Genomic DNA, 18,151 nt, shown 5'->3' on the forward strand with positions numbered 1-18,151 from the left:
AGTTCCTTCTATCCCGACTATCTCGAGGGGTCTTTATTAAGAAGCGCTGCTGTATTTTGTCAAATTCTTTTTCTGCCACAGGATTATATGGTTTTTATCTTTTCTTTTGTTAATGTGATGTATCACATTGATTGATTGGCAAATATTGAACCAGCCCTATAANCGAGAAGCCTGGCTAGAGGTTTATCAGTTTTGTTTATTTTTTCTAAAAACCAACTCTTAGTTTCATTGATCTGTTCAGCTGTTTTTTTGGTTTCTATATTGTTTATTTCTGCCCTGATTTTTATTATTTCTCTTCTCCTACTGGGTTTGGGTGCTCTTGTTGCTCTCCTTTTAGTTCCTTTAGGTGTGCTGTTAGATTTTGTACTTGTGCTTTTTCTAATTTCTTTTTTTTTTTTTTAATATTTTTATTTATTTCTAGGAGAGAGAGAGACAGCGTGAACAGGGGAGGGTCAGAGAGAGAGGGAGTCACAGACTGAAACAGGCTCCAGGCTCTGAGCTGGCAGTCAGCACAGAGCCCGACGCGGGGCTCGAACCCACAAACCGCGAGATCATGACCCAAGCGAAAGTCGGATGCTCAACCGACTAAGCCACCTAGGCGCCCTGCTTTTTCTAATTTCTTGAAATAGGCCTGGAGTGCAATGTACTTTCCTCTTAGGACTACCTTTGCCGCATCCCATAGAGTTTGGATTGTTGTATTTCATTTTCATTTGTTTCCATATATTTTAAATTTCTTCTCTAATTGCCTGATTGGCTCATTTATTCTTTAGTGTAGGGTATTCTTTAACCTCCATGTTTTTCGAGGTTTTCCAGACTTCTTCCTGTGAGTGATTTCAAGTTTCATAGCATTGTTATCTGAAAGTGTGCATGGTATGATCTCAATTCTTTTATATTTATTGAGGGCTGGTTTTTAAATAACTTTTATCTATGTTAGCTCTGAAATATATATGCAATCACTCTGCAACTTAGCCCACAGATCTCATACTGGATCACAAAAACTGCTAATTCTTTAAAAATTATTGTAAAGAGAATCATTAGACCTTTTTATGAACTAGAAGTGGGGAAATTTTGCTTGTTTTATAGAAAAAAAATTTAAAATTTCACCTTTGTATTCAAAGAATTATATTGTACTTAGGCACTTTAATCTAGTGGGAAAGACAAACATTTATAAGTGTTCACCACTATGTCACAGGTACTCTCATAAGCTATATATCTATTTTGATAAAAATTTTCATAGCACCCCCATGCATCGGTACTGTTGTCATCCATGTTTTATAGATGAGGTAATCTGAGATTCAGAGAGGTTAATTAATTTTTCCAGGTCCACACAGTTAGTGAGAGGCGGAGCTAGAATATGAACTCTGGGAGAGAGGCTTAAAGTCCATGCTTTTAAACCACCGTAGTAGCAAAGAAGGAAGCAGTATCTTAGAAGAGGTACCAGTAGGGGGCTGTCCAAAAAGAGCAAAGCAGGTGATATCTAAGTTGGATTTTGATGGATGGATTTGAAATTTTGGGTTAGTCACAGTGATAAGGTTGGCCCAAGGTTTATCTGAGAGAATAATGTGAAAAATCATGGAGACTTAAAACATGCATTTTCAAGATAATATAATCCATTTCAGATTGCTAAAGTTCTAAATAGGAAGTTAGGGACGTAGGAAATGAAATCAGACAAATATGATTTATATACCATTTGAAAAAAAACGTTATAGGCAAACTATTAATTGAATCAAAAGTACAATACTGAGTACTAGAAGACATAGTTGCATTTTGTTGCATTTTAAAGAGCTTACAAGGTCAGTGAAGGAAAAACCAAATAAGCTAGTTTCACAAGTGTCTTAACCTCACTTTATGTTAAAATAAACTAACCAAGTGAGCCATTTTAGTTTTGTAATTTTATTTAACAGTGTTAATAAAACCTTTCTACAGAGTAATTTGGACTTGGAATGTAGGACTGTAAATTCTAGGTGGTCACAGATCTTAATCTTTCTTTTCTTTTTATTGCTATGGCCCTGGTACTAAGAGCCTGACAAAGGCAAATAGGTGTTATACCTAGTAAATATTTTCAAATGAAGGAATGAATACAAAGTTCATAAAAAAAGTTTTATAACTTTCATCTAGGATTTATTCTAAGGAAATAATTATGTGTAAAAATAACTCAAAAGAATTCATCAGTGTAACTTATAGAAAATTTAAAAGCTTTCTGAATGTTTAAGCAATAGAGATTACTAAATGCATAACAGTACATCAGTAAACTGGATTAAGTTGCAGGGGTTTATATAATGTAGAGGATTTAATGACATTAAAATACATGAGAATAAGGTAAACAATATCCTGTTGTGTAAAAATGTATTATATACATTATATAAAATGACTAGAAGGACATACATCAAGATTTTGATTGTACTGTGTGGGTGTTGATAATATAAATTTTTTTTTTTTTTTTTGAGAGAGAGATTGGGAGTGCAGAGGAAAGAGGGAGAGAGAGAGGGGACGAAAATAATAAGAATCTCAAGCTGGGCTCCATCTCACAACCATTAGGTCACAATCTGAGGCAAAATCAAGGGTCAGACATTTAACTGACTGAGCCACCCGTGTGCCCCAGTATTAAGTGCTTTTATTTCCTGTTCTGCATGTCTGTTTAAGTTTTGTACCATTTAACATGGTTTCATAACAAGAAACAAGTCTTCTTTAAAGCAAAAATAAAAAATAAGCCTGGGTGGCTTATTTGGTTACGTGTCTGACTCTTGATTTCCACTCAGGTCGGGATCTCATGATTTGTGAGATGGAGCCCTGCCTCCGGCTCTGCTGACAGCTCTGAGACTGCTTGGAATTCTTTCTCTCCCTCTCTCTCTGCCTCTTCCCTGCTCACTTATTCTCTCTCTCAAAATAAATAAACATTTAAAAAAATCAAAAAGGAAACTGCTTATTGAAATGGTTATCTAAAGTGTCAGCAGTCACTTGTAGGAATTCAGAACTACAGTGTTTGGAACTTTATTCATATTTTATGCCTCTAATATTGATGGTTGTCTGAAAATCATACTGGCAGCTGAAATTCTCACAACAACCATATTTTAAAGGATGATATATTTTATCCATATATCCTCTTATCCATATTTTTCAGATGATATAATTAAAAGTTGGAGTAGTTAAATAATTTCTGCAAGGTCACATACCTAATATATGATGGGGAGTCAGAGCCACAGTCTGGTGACTGACTTTAAAGCCCTTACTTGTGTTAGGGTGCCCGATTCCATTGGAGACCATGGGCTCCTGGAGTTCTTTCATTTTATAAAATTGATTATTGAGAGATACCTCGACATACGCCAGGGGCACCACAAAATCTTAAAGTGTTGTAGGTTATTGCTTGAATGTCTTAGAATGTGGAAAGGAAATTGCAAATAATATTGAGAAGAGTTCATGGTTTTTAAAAATAGGGGAATGATAATTTACTTAAGAATTATAGAGAAGTTTAATTCTGTAAAGGGTGGAATGAATATATTCTCATTGAAGAAGGTATTATTTATGTATGTGAGGTTTTAATCTTTTCAATTAAAGGAGGAAACTAACAGAGATTACAGCTTCCCAGCTGGCCTTGAAGACCATATTTTGGGGGAGAATATGTCACCGAACATGAGTATCTCAGGGCTGGTTCCCAGTGAACTTACCCAGAGCAATACAAGCCTTGGCAGTAGCAGCAGCAGTGGAGATGTAGGAAAGCTGCATTACTCAACAGGTATGGAAAGGATTGCTGTCTGCTACAGTTTATATGCCCGTACCTTTTCCTCCCCCTACGGCATGCACAACAAGCCCCATTTGTTGAGATGCACAGACTTTTTATATAGCCACATCATACTATCACTTATTTTATATGATCTCTAAGTAGTATAGTCACCTACAAAGTTTATTTTTAGTTGTGTTTGCAGATTATATCATTAGTTCTCAAAGTTCGGTGTGTGTCAGAATCACATGGAAGATTACTTTAAAGATACATACAAATGTCCAAGCCCTAGGCTAAAGCTTTTGAGACTGTATCTGTGGGATGGGGGCCTTAGGAGTACGTATTTTTAACTAGTGCTCTGTGTAAATCAGATGTATACCAGAGGTAGAGAATCCTGGGCTATGTCACTGACATTTCTTAGTACTATGTTATTCTTTTAATTTTAATTGGTTTTTTCCCCAACATTCTATTACGAAAAATTTCAAATGTCCTGAATAGTTGAATCATATAGTGAACAATCACATATATATTTTCCACCTAGATTTAACTGTTGTTAATCTTAGATATATATATCTAGAAACTTTTATACTGAACCATTTGAAAATAAATGGTAGACTTCATCATACTCCCCCTTAAATAATTTAGTATGCATTTCCAAAGAATAAGGGCATTCTCCTACATAATATGTTATGATATTTACTTCTCTCCAGGTGAACCTCCATTTCCAAGAAGCGTAAAAGGGCAGGACTTTGAAAAATCAGACCATGGTTCTTCTCAAAACACCAGCATGTCTAGCATCTATCAGAATTGTGCAATGGAGGTAAAAGTTCTTTCTTCTGCACGTGACAAAGTGGCAGTACATATTTTTATTTCAGAATGGTATTTGACAGAATTCTTTGATGCCATTTTGGGCAGAAAAGTAAACAATTTTGTTGAATTTGCTTCATATCTTATGTAAGTAAGGCCATAAACTGGTAGCTTTATCTATAAAGTGATTGAACTATTCGTTCCAAATTTGATCAGCAAAATAAATAAAATTCCATGTCTCCAGAGGATGGCCTAATAAGATGACTTTTCACTGTGGAGTTCTCAGTGTCCGCACTTTTCTGCTCTTAGGTTTTGATGTCAAGTTGTTCACAGTGCAGATCTTGTGGAGCTTTAGTTTATGATGAAGAAATTATGGCTGGATGGACGGCAGATGATTCAAATTTGAATACAACCTGTCCATTCTGTAAAAGCAACTTCTTGCCCCTCCTCAATATAGAATTTAAAGACTTGAGAGGCACTGCAAGGTTAGTATTGTCAAAGCTCCCTTAAGAGGTGAGTGTCCTCGCAGAAGGCATGACTCCTGGGAGAAAAGTGAAATAAATAGACATGGTTCACTCCAGGTGTCCCTTTCCTGTCTCTCCTTCACTTTCAGTGTTTGAGTAGAAAATACTAGTACTACAGGAGACTACTTTCCCATTTTATTTAACATATGATTATCAGTAGTGGTTAATTCTTAGAGCTGAGCTTTATAGGTAATTCAGAACTTTAATATTTATCATTCTTTTAAACTGTCTCAGTGATCTTACATCTTCTAGAAGAAAAACTAAAGGTGTGGGGGATGGGGTTTTTTTGACTCTTGTTGCCTCTTTATGGTAGTGCTCTGTATGGTGTGATGGCCAAATTCTAGCCAATAGAAAGACTAGCTGATCTAGTAATTAAGTAATTGGGAGTTGGTTCTATTTGTTTTATGGAACCAATGAAAACACATTATTTTCTACCTATAGCAGTTTTTTAAAAAATCTCCAGTCGTACAGGTATTTCTTCTTTGCTTAATTTTTCCTTTTAGCTTCAGGTGTGGAGCTGAGTGAAATCGTATTCTAATTCCTGATACACTATCATCATTGGTTTGTGCAAGGGCCCTCTGTTGTTAGTTCTACCCCCCCAGCCCCTGCCATTCCCATTCTCATTCCTTTATCCAACAAAGACATTGACTCTACGGTGTGTGATGTCTTTTTGAATATATCTCTTCATGAAATACATTGTTTTTAACAATTATGCATTTTTAAGTTGTGTAATTAGAATAAGGTTGAACATACCTATTTTTATTACTCAGCTTAAAGTCTGAGTTGCTATATATATGCCTAATTTATTCCTTTTTCTCCTGTAGGAAGTTAATACTTCATTTTATTCATCCAATATACTGTTGTTGCTTCAGTTGCTTCCAGTATTGTGTTACTATAAATATCACTGCAGTGATGCAGTGCCCTGTAAAATATGTCTCTCTCGGAATCTGTGAAGAATAATAGTCTTAGGAGTGAAGTCATTAGGTCATTTTCATGCATGATTTCAATAAACAGTGGAAGATTGCTTACCACATGACAACACTCCCACTACTAGTGCCTAAGAATTCTCATTTCTGTATATCCTTACCAGCATTTGGTATTATCATTTTTTCTGATCTTTGTATTCTAATGAGTATAAAGTGGTGTCTTGTTTTTGTTTCAATTTTTCTGAATATTAATGAGTTTATCTCTTCATATACTTGTTAATTCCAGAATTTTCTTTTTTTTTTTTTAAGTTTATTTATTTATTTTGAAAGAAAGTAGGGGGTGGTCAGAGAGACAGGGGGAGACAGGAGGAGAGAGAATTGCAAGAAGTCTCCCCGCTGTCAGTACATAGCCCAACATGGGGCTCGATCTCACAATATGAGATCATGACCTGAGCTGAGATCAAGAATCGGATGCTTAACCAACTGAGCCACCCAGACACCCCTCCAGCATTTTCTATGAATTGATTGTTTATACCCTGTCCATATTTATATTAGCTTTCTTTTTCTTGTTGATGTCTGTCTTGAATATTCTTGATATTAATTCCTTAAAATAGTATGTTTTGATATCCTTAATTTTTCCACCTTATGATTTGTGCTTTTGAAGCCTTGTTTTTTTTTTTTTTTTTTATGTTTCAGNTTGAGGGTGTTATGTTGAAGCCTTGTTTTAAAAGTTGTTTGCCATCTGTAGGACATGAAGATTTTCTTTGAAAGTTTCTTTTGTTAGCTGTATATTTTACCTCTGATATTTAGGTCTTTAATCCATCTGGAGGCCACCTTAGTGTTTGTGTATGATGGTAGGGATACAGCTTTCTTTCTCTCCATGTAACGAGCTGGTTTTCCACCCTTTCTTCATTGATAATGCAGCATCACCTTTATCATAGACCAAGTTCCATGCACACCTCACCCTGGTTCTGTGTTCCCTGTTCTTTTTTGTCAATACTGTTGGTGTCATGTCTGATTGATAAGGGAAGCTCTCCCTCATAGAGTTTTAATTATTTATTTATTTATTTATTTATTTATTTTGCCTAGGGCAACTTTAGTTTTCCCTCCTCCCCAAAAATAGTCCAACTGGAGTTTTCACTGGGATTGCGGCATTAGCTGTGTAGATTAATGTGGGGAAATGGATATTTTTAGTAGTATTCTCTTATCTTTGAGCATAGTATATATATATATATTTCCATTTTTCTTAGATTATCCTTCGTATCATTTTCATACCGTTATTCTCCCTAGTCTTATGCTTTTTTGTTGCGTTAATTGTGCTTCTTAAGCTATTTTCTAAGTGAATATAAAGGAGCATTATTGATTTTATGACATTAATGACATAATAATATAATGACATAATATGTCATTATTAGTTTAATGACATCATGTCATTGTGGAAAATTCAAACTTGAAGTTAAAAGATTTTTTTTGGAGGGGAGGGGCACCTGGGTGGCTCAGTTGCTTAAACATCTGATTTTGGCTCAGGTCATGATCTCACAGTTTGTGAGTTTGAGCCCCACATCAGGCTCTGTGCTGACAGCTTAGAGCCTGGAACCTGCTTTGGATTCTGTGTCTCCCTCTCTCTCTGCCCCTCCCTCACTTGTACTCTGTCTCTCTCTCTCTCTCAAAAATAAACATTAAAAATTTTATTTTAAGATTTTTTTACAGTGATGCCCAAATATCCATCTCTCCATTTTATTTATTTATTTATTTTATTGTACTTTCTTTATCAACTCTCTACCCCTTCATCCATTCACCAATTTATCTTATATTTTTATTCATTTGAAAGAAGGTGTAGACATTATTAATATACTTCTCCCCCAAAGACTTCAGCATACATATTAACTAAAGTTCAGTATTAAGTTTGTTACAGTTTTTTCTTTTGAGATAAAGCTGTATTTAAGAAAATCTATAAATTTAAGAAAATTGAATGTAGGGGCACCTGGGTGGCTCAGTCGGTTGAACATCTGACTTTGGCTTAGGTCATGAACTTCTGATTTGTGAATTCAAGTCCCACATTGGGCTTGCTGCTGTCAGCACAGAGCCTGCTTTGGATCCTCTGTGCCCCCTTCTCTCTTTCCCTCTTTTGTGTACTCACTCTCTCTCTCTTTCTTTGAAAAATAAAAATTTTAAAAACTTTTTAAAAAGTTGAATGCATACGTTCATGCAAATCAAACCTTTATCAAATACAGAACATTACTATTAACTCAGGAAGTTCTCTTAATGTCCCTTGCAAGGCCCAACACTCACCCCATTCCCACCCAGAAAGAGAAAGATAGAGATCAGACAAAAACAAAATAATGAATAAAGCGGAAAGGAAATGACTAGAGACAATAGATATTAATGGGGGGAGGATATTATAAACAGTTATAGGCTAATACATGCTAAAATGCCATTGCTGCTCTAGTTCTTTTTTAACTCAATCAATGAAATATTTTGCTTCCTTCATAGCTTTCTTTAATGGTTCTCAAATCTGAAAGGATGTTGCATTGAACTATAATGACTTTGAGTTCTTTTTCATTTAAAAAGCTTACAATAAGGGGAAGAGAGAATGTGAGCCAGGGGGCTGTGTGTGTGTTTGAAACAGGCAGTACTTCTGTGGATTGTATAATTCCTCAGTGATTCCTTTGCCATAAAGGGATTCTAGATATGAAATTTAGAGGATTCTAGGCTATTTAAAGACTTTTTTTTTTTTTTTTATTGCTCCATATGTAGCTTTTTCCTGAAACCAAGCACCTCTGGCGACAGTTTACAAAGTGGCAGCATTCCACTGGCCAGTGAACCTTCAGAGCACAAACCTGTGTCCACAGCAGAACCTGACTTGATCAGCTTTCTGGATTTCCCCAAACAGAGCCAGACCATAACTGAAGAGACAGCCTCTGCAGTTGAATCAAGGTACTACTCTAGGGTACAAAGAACTCTTCGTTATCGGTCAGCTACCCTTGTAAAAATTCCATCTTCAAAGGCTAAGTTCTGGCATTTTATTTATTTTTAAGTTTTTGTTTATTTGTTGATTTAAGTGATCTCTACACCCCATGTGGGGCTCGAGCTAATGATAATGACCACAAGATCAAGAGTCGCACACTATACTGACTGAGCCAGCTAGGTGCTCCTAAGTTCTGGCATTTTAAAAATTTAATCTTAACTTTTTACTACAATATGTTATTGTGGTTTTTAACTTTTTTTTTGTTTTTAATTTATTATTGAGAGAGAGAGCATGGGAAGGGCAGAGAGAGAAGGGGAGACATAGAATCTGAACGAGGCTCTGGGCTGTCAGCACAGAGCCCAACGTGGGGCCCAAACTCACAAACCGTGAGATCATGACCTGAGCTAAGTCGGATGCTTAACCAACTGAGCCACCCAGGCGCCCCCTACAGTATATTGTTTAAGTATCTAATAAATAAATGTGATGAAAACGGTTTTTGAAACTGTGTTTAATGTTTTACAGTGTCCTTTTACAGAATGAACTTCTCAGTAGTAAAACGTATTTTCCCTTTTAGTGTAATCATTGCCAGTTTCCAGAGACATATTCTCTTTACTGTGAAATAAACTGCTTCCTCTTAACTACTGATTGAATCATATAGTTATTCAGAGGCTATTGTATGCTGAGCATTATGCTAAGCACTAAAAATAAAAAATTAAGATCTCTTCTTCTCTACCCTTAGGTAGACCTTGGCCTGGTAGAGGTTAAAAACTTGTCAATGAATCTGTAATACCTAGTTGGATGCAGTATAATTCTAGGTGGTTTTATTTAATAAAGAGGAAATAATGTTTGAATAAAGCAACTCTGTATGGGCACTTAATCTTTTAAAAACAATATCTACTGTCTACCCTTTGTCCTCTTCTTCCCACCCATCACCAGAGTTGTCCATTCCATCCCGTTCTTCTGACTACTTTTACAAAAATGCCTGAAGAAAATTTAATCTTATAAGGTGGTACCGATTCTTCTCTGATACATTCAGTAGACTCGGAGGACACTGTAGAAAATACTCTAGGTGTACAAATTGAGATTGTATTATAGCACAAACACAGCATTTCTTCATTTTTTTTAAGTGATGAAATAAAGAAGGCCAGCGGAGAAGTCCAAACCATGAAAATTTCACCTGTGCCTAATAGTTTATCAAAGCGAAATGTATCTTTGACTCGAAGTCACAGTGTTGGGGGTCCCTTGCAAAATATTGACTTTTCCCAGCGACCATTTCATGGCATTTCAACAGTCAGTCTTCCAAACAGTCTGCAGGAAGTTGTGGTATGTAACAACATCATAATTATCTATGTCTTCATGAAGGTATTTATTAGAACAGCACATAATCCATCTCTAGTAGCTTTTCTTTCACCACAAGTGATGGGTTTTTCATAAACAGACTAAAAACTTTATTTTTGTTTATTTATTTTGGGGGTGAGAGAGTGAGACAATGAGGGGTGAGCGGCAGAGAGAGAGAAAGAGAGAGAGAGAGAGAGAGAGAGAGAGAATCCCAAACAGGCTCTACACGGAGCTGCACGCCAGGCTCAATCTCACAAACTGTGAAACCATGACCTGAGCTGAAACCAAGAATCAGATGCTCAGCTGACTGAACCACCCAGGTACCCCTCCACTAAGACCTTTTTAAAATTTCAAGTATATTCGGAGATAAAAGAGAGGAGTATATGGAGTCCCTTTGATCCATTATCTGGCTTCAGTAATTTTCAACTTGTGGCCAGTCTTCTTTCATGTATATCCTTATTCACCTCTTTCCTAGATTATCCTGAAGTAAGTTTCAAATATCATATATTTCAGTTGTAAATATTTCAGTATGTAGTGCCTAAGAGATAAGGACTCTTAAAAATAGAATGCCATTATATGACCAAAAAAATAAAATTATTCAATCTCTGTTCAAATTTCTAATTGTTTTAAAAATGTCAAGTATGTGTCTTCTATAGTTTGAAGAATGAAGATCAAATAAGATCCATGCATTACCATTGGTTGATCTGTTTCTTAGTCATTTTACATGTATAGACCTCTTTTTTAGCCCCGCAACTATATTTGTTGATTACAATGCTATAAATTGGTAGTTGTATCTAGAAGCTTGATCAGATTCAGGTTTTTGTTTGGTTGTTTATTTTTATAAGACAACAGCAGTGGTAGGATGTCCCTCAATAGAAGACATGAACTTCCTTTGTGATGCTAGTAGCGATTAATGCCTCATTGCCCAGATCAAGTTATTCCTTTCCAGCTATCAAGGCTGATAGGTTTGGTTTTCTAAAAGTGCAGTTTATTTTGGAAAGGTAGGATAAATATTTATCCTTTACCAGTTTTCAAAATAACAGGTTGGGTTCCTAGCATTCTCTAAGGTGATGAATTAATTTGGAGGAATAGGGTATCATTATGAACTCACTGATTTAAATAGTTAGGTTTACATCCATTGCTGTTGTTAGCCTTATTAATACACCATCCCATCTTTGATCAGCTAGAAGCCTTTACAAGTTGGTGTCTAAGTTCTTCTGACACATCTCTAGTAGCCTTGTAATTTTTTTAAAAAGCTTCTTGGCTTTCTTATATGACAAGCTGTTTCGTGCTCATATTAATGTTTCTTTCTCTTGACCTAGAATCAGCCATTTCTCTAAAACCTCTGGTTCATTTTAAAGGAAATGGTATTTGGAAACCACAGCCTGGGCACTAGGGGTCCCCATTAATGAGTTGGTCATAAGCATTTTATTTTGATTATGATATGCACAACTTCTAACGACTGAATTGGAATCTTTTTTCCTTTGTTATTTGTAAGACTGCTCTCTAGCTGTTGCAATCAAATGTAAAAGCACATTAGACATAATTTTAAAAGGAGTCATCAAATAATATTAACACAAAAAGTGCCCTATCTAGAATTATAGGAAGAAGATAAAGTCAACTTTTTTTTGAATCATCATTATAAATAATCTGAAATGTAGGATTTCTTTTTGTTTTGTTTTTGAGAGCAAGTGAGCGCATGTGTGTGCAAGAACACACACTGGCAGGGGGCAGCAGAGGGAGAGAGAGAATCCCATGCAGGCTCCCTGCTCAGCACAGAGCCTGATGCAGAGCTCGACCTCACAACCGTGAAACCATGACCTGAACTTAAATCAAGAATCAGTGCTTAACCGCCTGAGCTACCCAGGCATCCCTGAAATGTAATACTTTTATTTTTATGTATTTCTGAGAGAGAAAGAGACAGTGTGAGCAGGGGAGGGTCAGAGAGGGAGGGAGACAGAATCTGAAACAGGCTCCAGGCTCTGAGCTGGCAGTCAGCACAGAGCCCGACGTGGGGCTCGAACCCACAACCGTGAGATCATGACCTGAGCCGAAGTCAGACGCTTAACTGACTGAGCCACCCAGGCGCCCCTGAAATGTACTTTTTATGAAAGAAATTGAAAAGGAAAAAAAATCAATCTGATAGAGAAACTCTGTATGTTTAAAATAGGGTCTGTTATCTGGATTATTATTATTATTATTTTTTAATGTTTTATTTATTTCCAGGAGAGGGAGAGAGAGACAGCGTGAGCAGGGGAGGGTCAGAGGGAGAGGGAGATACAGACTCTGAAACAGGTTCCAGAGCTGGCAGTCAGCACAGAGCCCGACGCGGGGCCCGAACCCACGAACCGCGAGATCATGACCTAAGCGAAAGTAGGACGCTTAACCGACTAAGCCACCCAGGCGCCCCTATTTTCTTTAGTAATCATTTAACTTAAGGGCATTTATGATTTAGTATTTTTTTCTTTTTTTAGGTTTTCATTAGGGTAGACTGCATGTAGCAATGGTTCTGAAATAACTGATTTTGAAAGGATAGATAAAGCATAATCTCCTTGAGAAGTACTCTTAAACATACAGAATAGATAATGTTCATTTGTTGTTGTTGTTTTTTTTTTAAAGGATCCTTTAGGAAAAAGACCCAATCCTCCCCCTGTTTCTGTGCCCTACTTGAGTCCTCTAGTGCTTCGTAAAGAACTTGAATCTTTGCTAGAAAATGAAGGTGATCAAGTGATTCACACATCCTCTTTCATCAATAAACATCCAATCATTTTCTGGAACCTCGTTTGGTATTTCAGACGTTTGGACCTTCCTAGTAACTTGCCAGGACTTATCCTCACATCTGAACATTGTAATGGAGGTGTACAGGTAGGGTGCCAACTTCTTTTTTTTTTTTTTTTAAATGTTTTATTTATTTCTAGGAGAGAGAGAGAGAGACAGCGTGAGCAGGGGAGGGTCAGAGAGAGAGGGAGTCACAGACTGAAACAGGCTCCAGGCTCTGAGCTGGCAGTCAGCACAGAGCCCGACGCGGGGCTCGAACCCACGAACCGCGAGATCATGACCTAAGCGAAAGTCGGACGCTTAACCGACTAAGCCACCCAGGCGCCCCCAACTTCTATACTTATACTACATTGGTGTTGGTTAGAATGAGGCATAACTTCAAAGTAACAAGTGTACAACAGTGCCTTAACAAGATGTACGTTACTTCTTTCTCACATAAAAGTTTGGATAGGTGGTCCTGGCATGATACAGTCTTAGGGACCTGAGATCCTTGTCTTTTTCTTTTTTTTTTTTTTTTAATTTTAAATGTTTTTTATTTATTTTTGAGAGTCAGAGAGAGACAGCATGAGCAGGGGAGGGTCAGAGAGAGAGAGACACAGCATCTGAAGCAGGCTCCTGGCTCTGAGCTAGCTGTCAGCACAGAGCCCGACGTGGGGCTCGAACCCACAAACTGTGAGATCATGACCTGAGCCGAAGTCGGATGCTCAACCAACTGAGCTGCCCAGGTGCCCCAATCTTTGTCTTTTTGCTCAGCTTATGTGTAACCTCCATTTCCAAGTTCTCTACCTGGTCTAGGATGGCTGCTCTGTTTCCAGCCATCATGTCCAGATTCCAGCCAGCAAGCAGTAAGGATAAAAATGAATGGAGAAGAGTATGTCTTCTTTCTCTAGGGATAGGTCCTGGCGTTGTACATAACATTTCTCTATGTTATCTGTGTGGCCTAAACGTAGTTATATGGTCGTATCTAGTTTGCAAGGGTGGCTAGAAAAGGTAGCTTTTATTCTGAGCTATCATATCACCAGCTGACCTTCTCACAACAACTATTTTAAAGGACTCCTTTTATGCATATTTATCAGGTGATATAATTAAAGGTTGGAGTAGTTAATAAATAATTTCCACAAGGTCACACACCTGGTACGTGACAGGGAGCCAAGATCACAGTCTGGCTCTCTAACTTTAAAGCCCTTACTCTACTTGTGCTGGGGTGCCCAATCCCGTTGGAGACAGTGGGCTCCTGGAGTTCCTTCATTTCATGATATTGATTAGAGACACCCCAACATACACCAGGGGCACAAAAAATATTTTCTTAAAGTTATTACACTCTATTTTGGCTCAATTATTTTAAGTAACAGCACAAGATAGTAGAAACTATTATACTTTCTCTACCTTGAAATTTGCTATAATGGTGACTAACCTTTCATGTGGCCACAGTGCCAGTTACCAAAGTTGGCTTTCCAGTCGGTGGAAGTAGGAATGAGAAACCTGCACCTCAGAAAGTAGGACTATTTATCAACACAAATAAAAATTGAAAATTTTTGCTTAGAATTTTAGGCGCACAGTTTTGAAAGAACTTATTTGTTTTATATAACCAAGCTTTGCTAGATCCACTATGTGTAATTATTATGCTTCAAGTACTAATACTTTCTATTGATTTCTTTTAGCTTCCTCTGTCATCTCTGTCCCAGGATAGCAAACTTGTGTATATTCAGCTATTATGGGATAATATCAACCTTCATCAGGAACCAGGAGAACCTCTGTATGTCTCATGGAGGAATTTTAGTAAGTAAAATAGATTTAAAGACATAAAAGACTAAGACTAGAAATAGCCCATATTATCTTTTCATAGGTGAATAAACAAACAAATTGTGGCGCAATCCATACAGTAGAATACTATTTAACAATAAAGAAGAATAACGGGCACCTGGGTGGCTCAGTCAGTTAAGCGTCCAACTTCAGTTCAGGTCATGATCCCATAGTTCGTGGGTCTGAGCCCCACATCTGGCTCTGTGCTGACAGCTCAAAGCCTGGAGACTGCTTCAGATTCTTTGTCTTCCCTTCCCCGCTCTGTTTCTGTCTCTCTCAAAAATAAAAATAAACATTCAAAAAAAATTTTTTAAGAAACCAATAAAGAAGAATAGACTACTGGGGCAAAAAATTGAGAGGATCAGAGAAACAAATACTCTGCTTTACTTTAAAATTTTTCATATAGTTTTAGTATTTCTTTCAAGAATCTTACCGTTTAGATCAAATTGATTTGCTTTTGTACTGACCCATTTAATTGCATCAGAGAGTTGAAGAATGTGTTGTGATTTTTCTGTCAAATGCCATTGGTTAGGTATTTGGAGAGTAAATTCTTTTTTTTTTTTTTTAAGTTATTTATTTTGAGAGAAAGTGAATGAGCAAGTGCATGTGTGAGCAGGGTAAAGGCAGAAAGAGAGGGAGAGAGAGAATCATAAGCAGGCTCTGCACTTAACAGTGTGGAGCCAGACACAGGGCTCAAACTGTTAAGATCATAACCTCAGTTGAAATCAAGAGTAGGACCTTTAACGTACTGAGCCATCCAGTTGCCCTGGAGAGTATTCTATATAGTTTAAGTGTAATTTGGAAGTGTTGGTATAAGATCATAATTTTAATTATATGGATACTAACCTCGAAGATTCTGGCTTCATTTTGTCTTTTATATTTAGAACATATTTAGCATTTATTTATTTATTTATTTTTAAATGTTTTATTTATTTCTGAGAGAGAGATAGTATGAGAAGGGGAGGGTCAGAGAGAGAGGGAGACACAGAATCTGAAACAGGCTCTGAGCTAGCTGTCAGCACAGAGCCTGACATGGGGCCCGAACCCACAAACCGTGAGATCGTGACCTGAGCCGAAGTCGGACGCTTAACCGACTGAGCCACTCAGGTGCCCCATATTTAGCATTTAAAAAGGTTATTATTCAGTATTCCATAGTCCATTAAGTCAATAAGATGATACAACCCAGTAGATAAATGAACAAATGACATGAGTAGGTAGTTCATGGAAGAAACATTACATGGCTGGGGCACCTGGGTGGCTCAGTCGGTTAAGTGTCCGACTTCGGCTCGGGTCATGGTCTCACGGTTCATGGATTTGAGCCCCACGTTGGGCTCTGTGCTGACAGCCAGCTCAGAGCCTAGAACCTGTTTCGGATTCTGTCTCCCTCCCTCTCTGACCCTCCCCTGCTCACGTTGTCTCTCTCTCTCAGAAATAAAACATTAAAAAAAAAAAAAGAAAGAAAGATTACATGGCTTATGTTAGTTTGCCAGGGCTACTGTAACAATACCACAGACTGTGTGGCTTCAATGACAGAAATTCATTCCTCACAGTCTGGACACTGGTGTGAGCAGGTTTGGTTTCTCCCAAGGCCTCTCTCCTTGGCTTGCAGTTGGCCTTTTCTGTGTGTACAAGTGCATCTCCCTTGTGTCTTTTTCTCTTGTTATGAGGACACCAGTTATATTGGATTAGGGCCCCACTCTTGTGACCTCATTTAACCTTAGTTTACCTCTTTAAAGACCCTGTCTTTAAATATAGCCACATTAGGGGGTTAGAGCTTCAAACATGTGAATTTTGAGGGGATATAATTCAGTTTCTAACACAAATATGAAAAAATGCTCAATCTCTTTAGTGAAATATTAATTTCTTTTGTTGAAAAAGGGAAAATTCAAACTTAGTTACATCAGGATTGCAGAGGATTTTAATAATATTCAGTCTTTTTGAGGATATGAAGGAAAAGAAAACTTTGATACACTGTTAGAAGTGAAAATGATATAATGATATTCTTCTGGAGAAGGATGTGACCTATATGATCCATATTTAATATGTGGATACCCTTAAACTCAACAATGACAGTAGACAGAGGATGCAAAGCTTTCTGTACAGTGATGCTTACTGTATGATTATTGGTAATAATGAAAAACGTCAAATAAACACCTAACAAGAGAATTGGGATAAATCCATACTATGAAATGTTGGCAGCCAAGAAAAAGTGTCATTTGCATATAGGTGTCTGAAAGGTTGGTTGTCCATCATATATCGAGTGAAAAAAGGGCAAGTTTCAAAACAGTTTATGATCTTTTTTTTTTTAGAAAAATAACCCCCCTGAAATACATATATGTTTTGAATATATGCAAATAAAAAGGTCCAAAATCACTGTTAAGAGTGGCTCCTCAAAAGAGAAAGGGAACAGTTCACTTTTAATCTTTTATATATTGTACTTTAAAAAAAAAATCTATTAATATTTTGCTGCTTGGATTTTTTCCCTTGAAAATGCTAGTCAAAAAATTATGGTTAAATACAAGCTGTTATTGTCATTTTTGTTGTGGTGGTTTCAGTTCAGATATTTTTAAGTTTCTTTAGATAGCAACAGAGTAGCCTTGAAATTTCGTGCTAGATAAGAGTTGCTATTTCTATAGTTATTTTCCTACCTCTCTTGAAATGCACAAGTGTTTCAAATTACTCTATAATTTGTGATAAGAATAAAATTTAGCATTTTCAAGAATGGCCTTATTTCTCAAAATGCCTCAATTGGCTGCTCTAAATGAAGAGTTGGCATGTAAATGACATTAAAAGAGAAGAATTAAGTGGGTGATGACTTTTAGGATGGTATGACTTCTCAATGACTCCTGGAAGACGAGCTTCAGAGACCCACTTGCTAGCAAAACAGCCATAATTGGTGGACATTACTAAAGAAAAAAGGGAAGATGACAGGAGGATCCTGAGTTCACTCTATCCCACAGACAAACTGAAGCAACAGCTACATCTATTGAACTAACTCTGAAAATGACCTGAAGACTGGCAAAACAGATCTTCCAAAGCTAGTTGTAGAGAGAAGTCCATATCAAAAAGGGGCAGCAGGACAGTTGGGAACCATACCTCCAGTATAACTAACTACAAATGGGAAGTACATCACAAGTATGGAGGAAGGAGGTGATCAGACCCCACACTGGGCACCTCTGGCCCTGGGGACCTGCACTGAGAAGACAAGTACCCGTAACATCTGGCTTTGAAAATCAGCAGCACCTCACTCCAGGAGAGCCAGAAGATGATAGGTAGCTGAGTCCCTACC

General features: G+C 37.2%; 1 protein-coding gene across 2 annotated transcripts in view; it reads left to right on the forward strand.

Moving 5' to 3' along the window:
• Positions 1–18,151, forward strand: part of DENND4C (DENN domain containing 4C) — a 118,764-nt gene that overhangs the window by 87,280 nt on the left and 13,333 nt on the right. For both annotated transcript variants that reach the window (XM_077765079.1, XM_077765080.1), the window contains 7 exons: positions 3,556–3,733; positions 4,429–4,538; positions 4,835–5,010; positions 8,733–8,912; positions 10,071–10,266; positions 12,901–13,146; positions 14,721–14,838. In XM_077765079.1, coding sequence (XP_077621205.1) covers positions 3,556–3,733; positions 4,429–4,538; positions 4,835–5,010; positions 8,733–8,912; positions 10,071–10,266; positions 12,901–13,146; positions 14,721–14,838 — 1,204 coding nt within the window. The remainder of the gene's footprint in view (positions 1–3,555; positions 3,734–4,428; positions 4,539–4,834; positions 5,011–8,732; positions 8,913–10,070; positions 10,267–12,900; positions 13,147–14,720; positions 14,839–18,151) is intronic.

This window comes from Crocuta crocuta, unplaced genomic scaffold (genome assembly GCF_008692635.1).
Source record: "Crocuta crocuta isolate KB4526 unplaced genomic scaffold, BGI_CrCroc_1.0 scaffold687, whole genome shotgun sequence".
Classification (NCBI taxonomy): domain Eukaryota; kingdom Metazoa; phylum Chordata; class Mammalia; order Carnivora; family Hyaenidae; genus Crocuta; species Crocuta crocuta.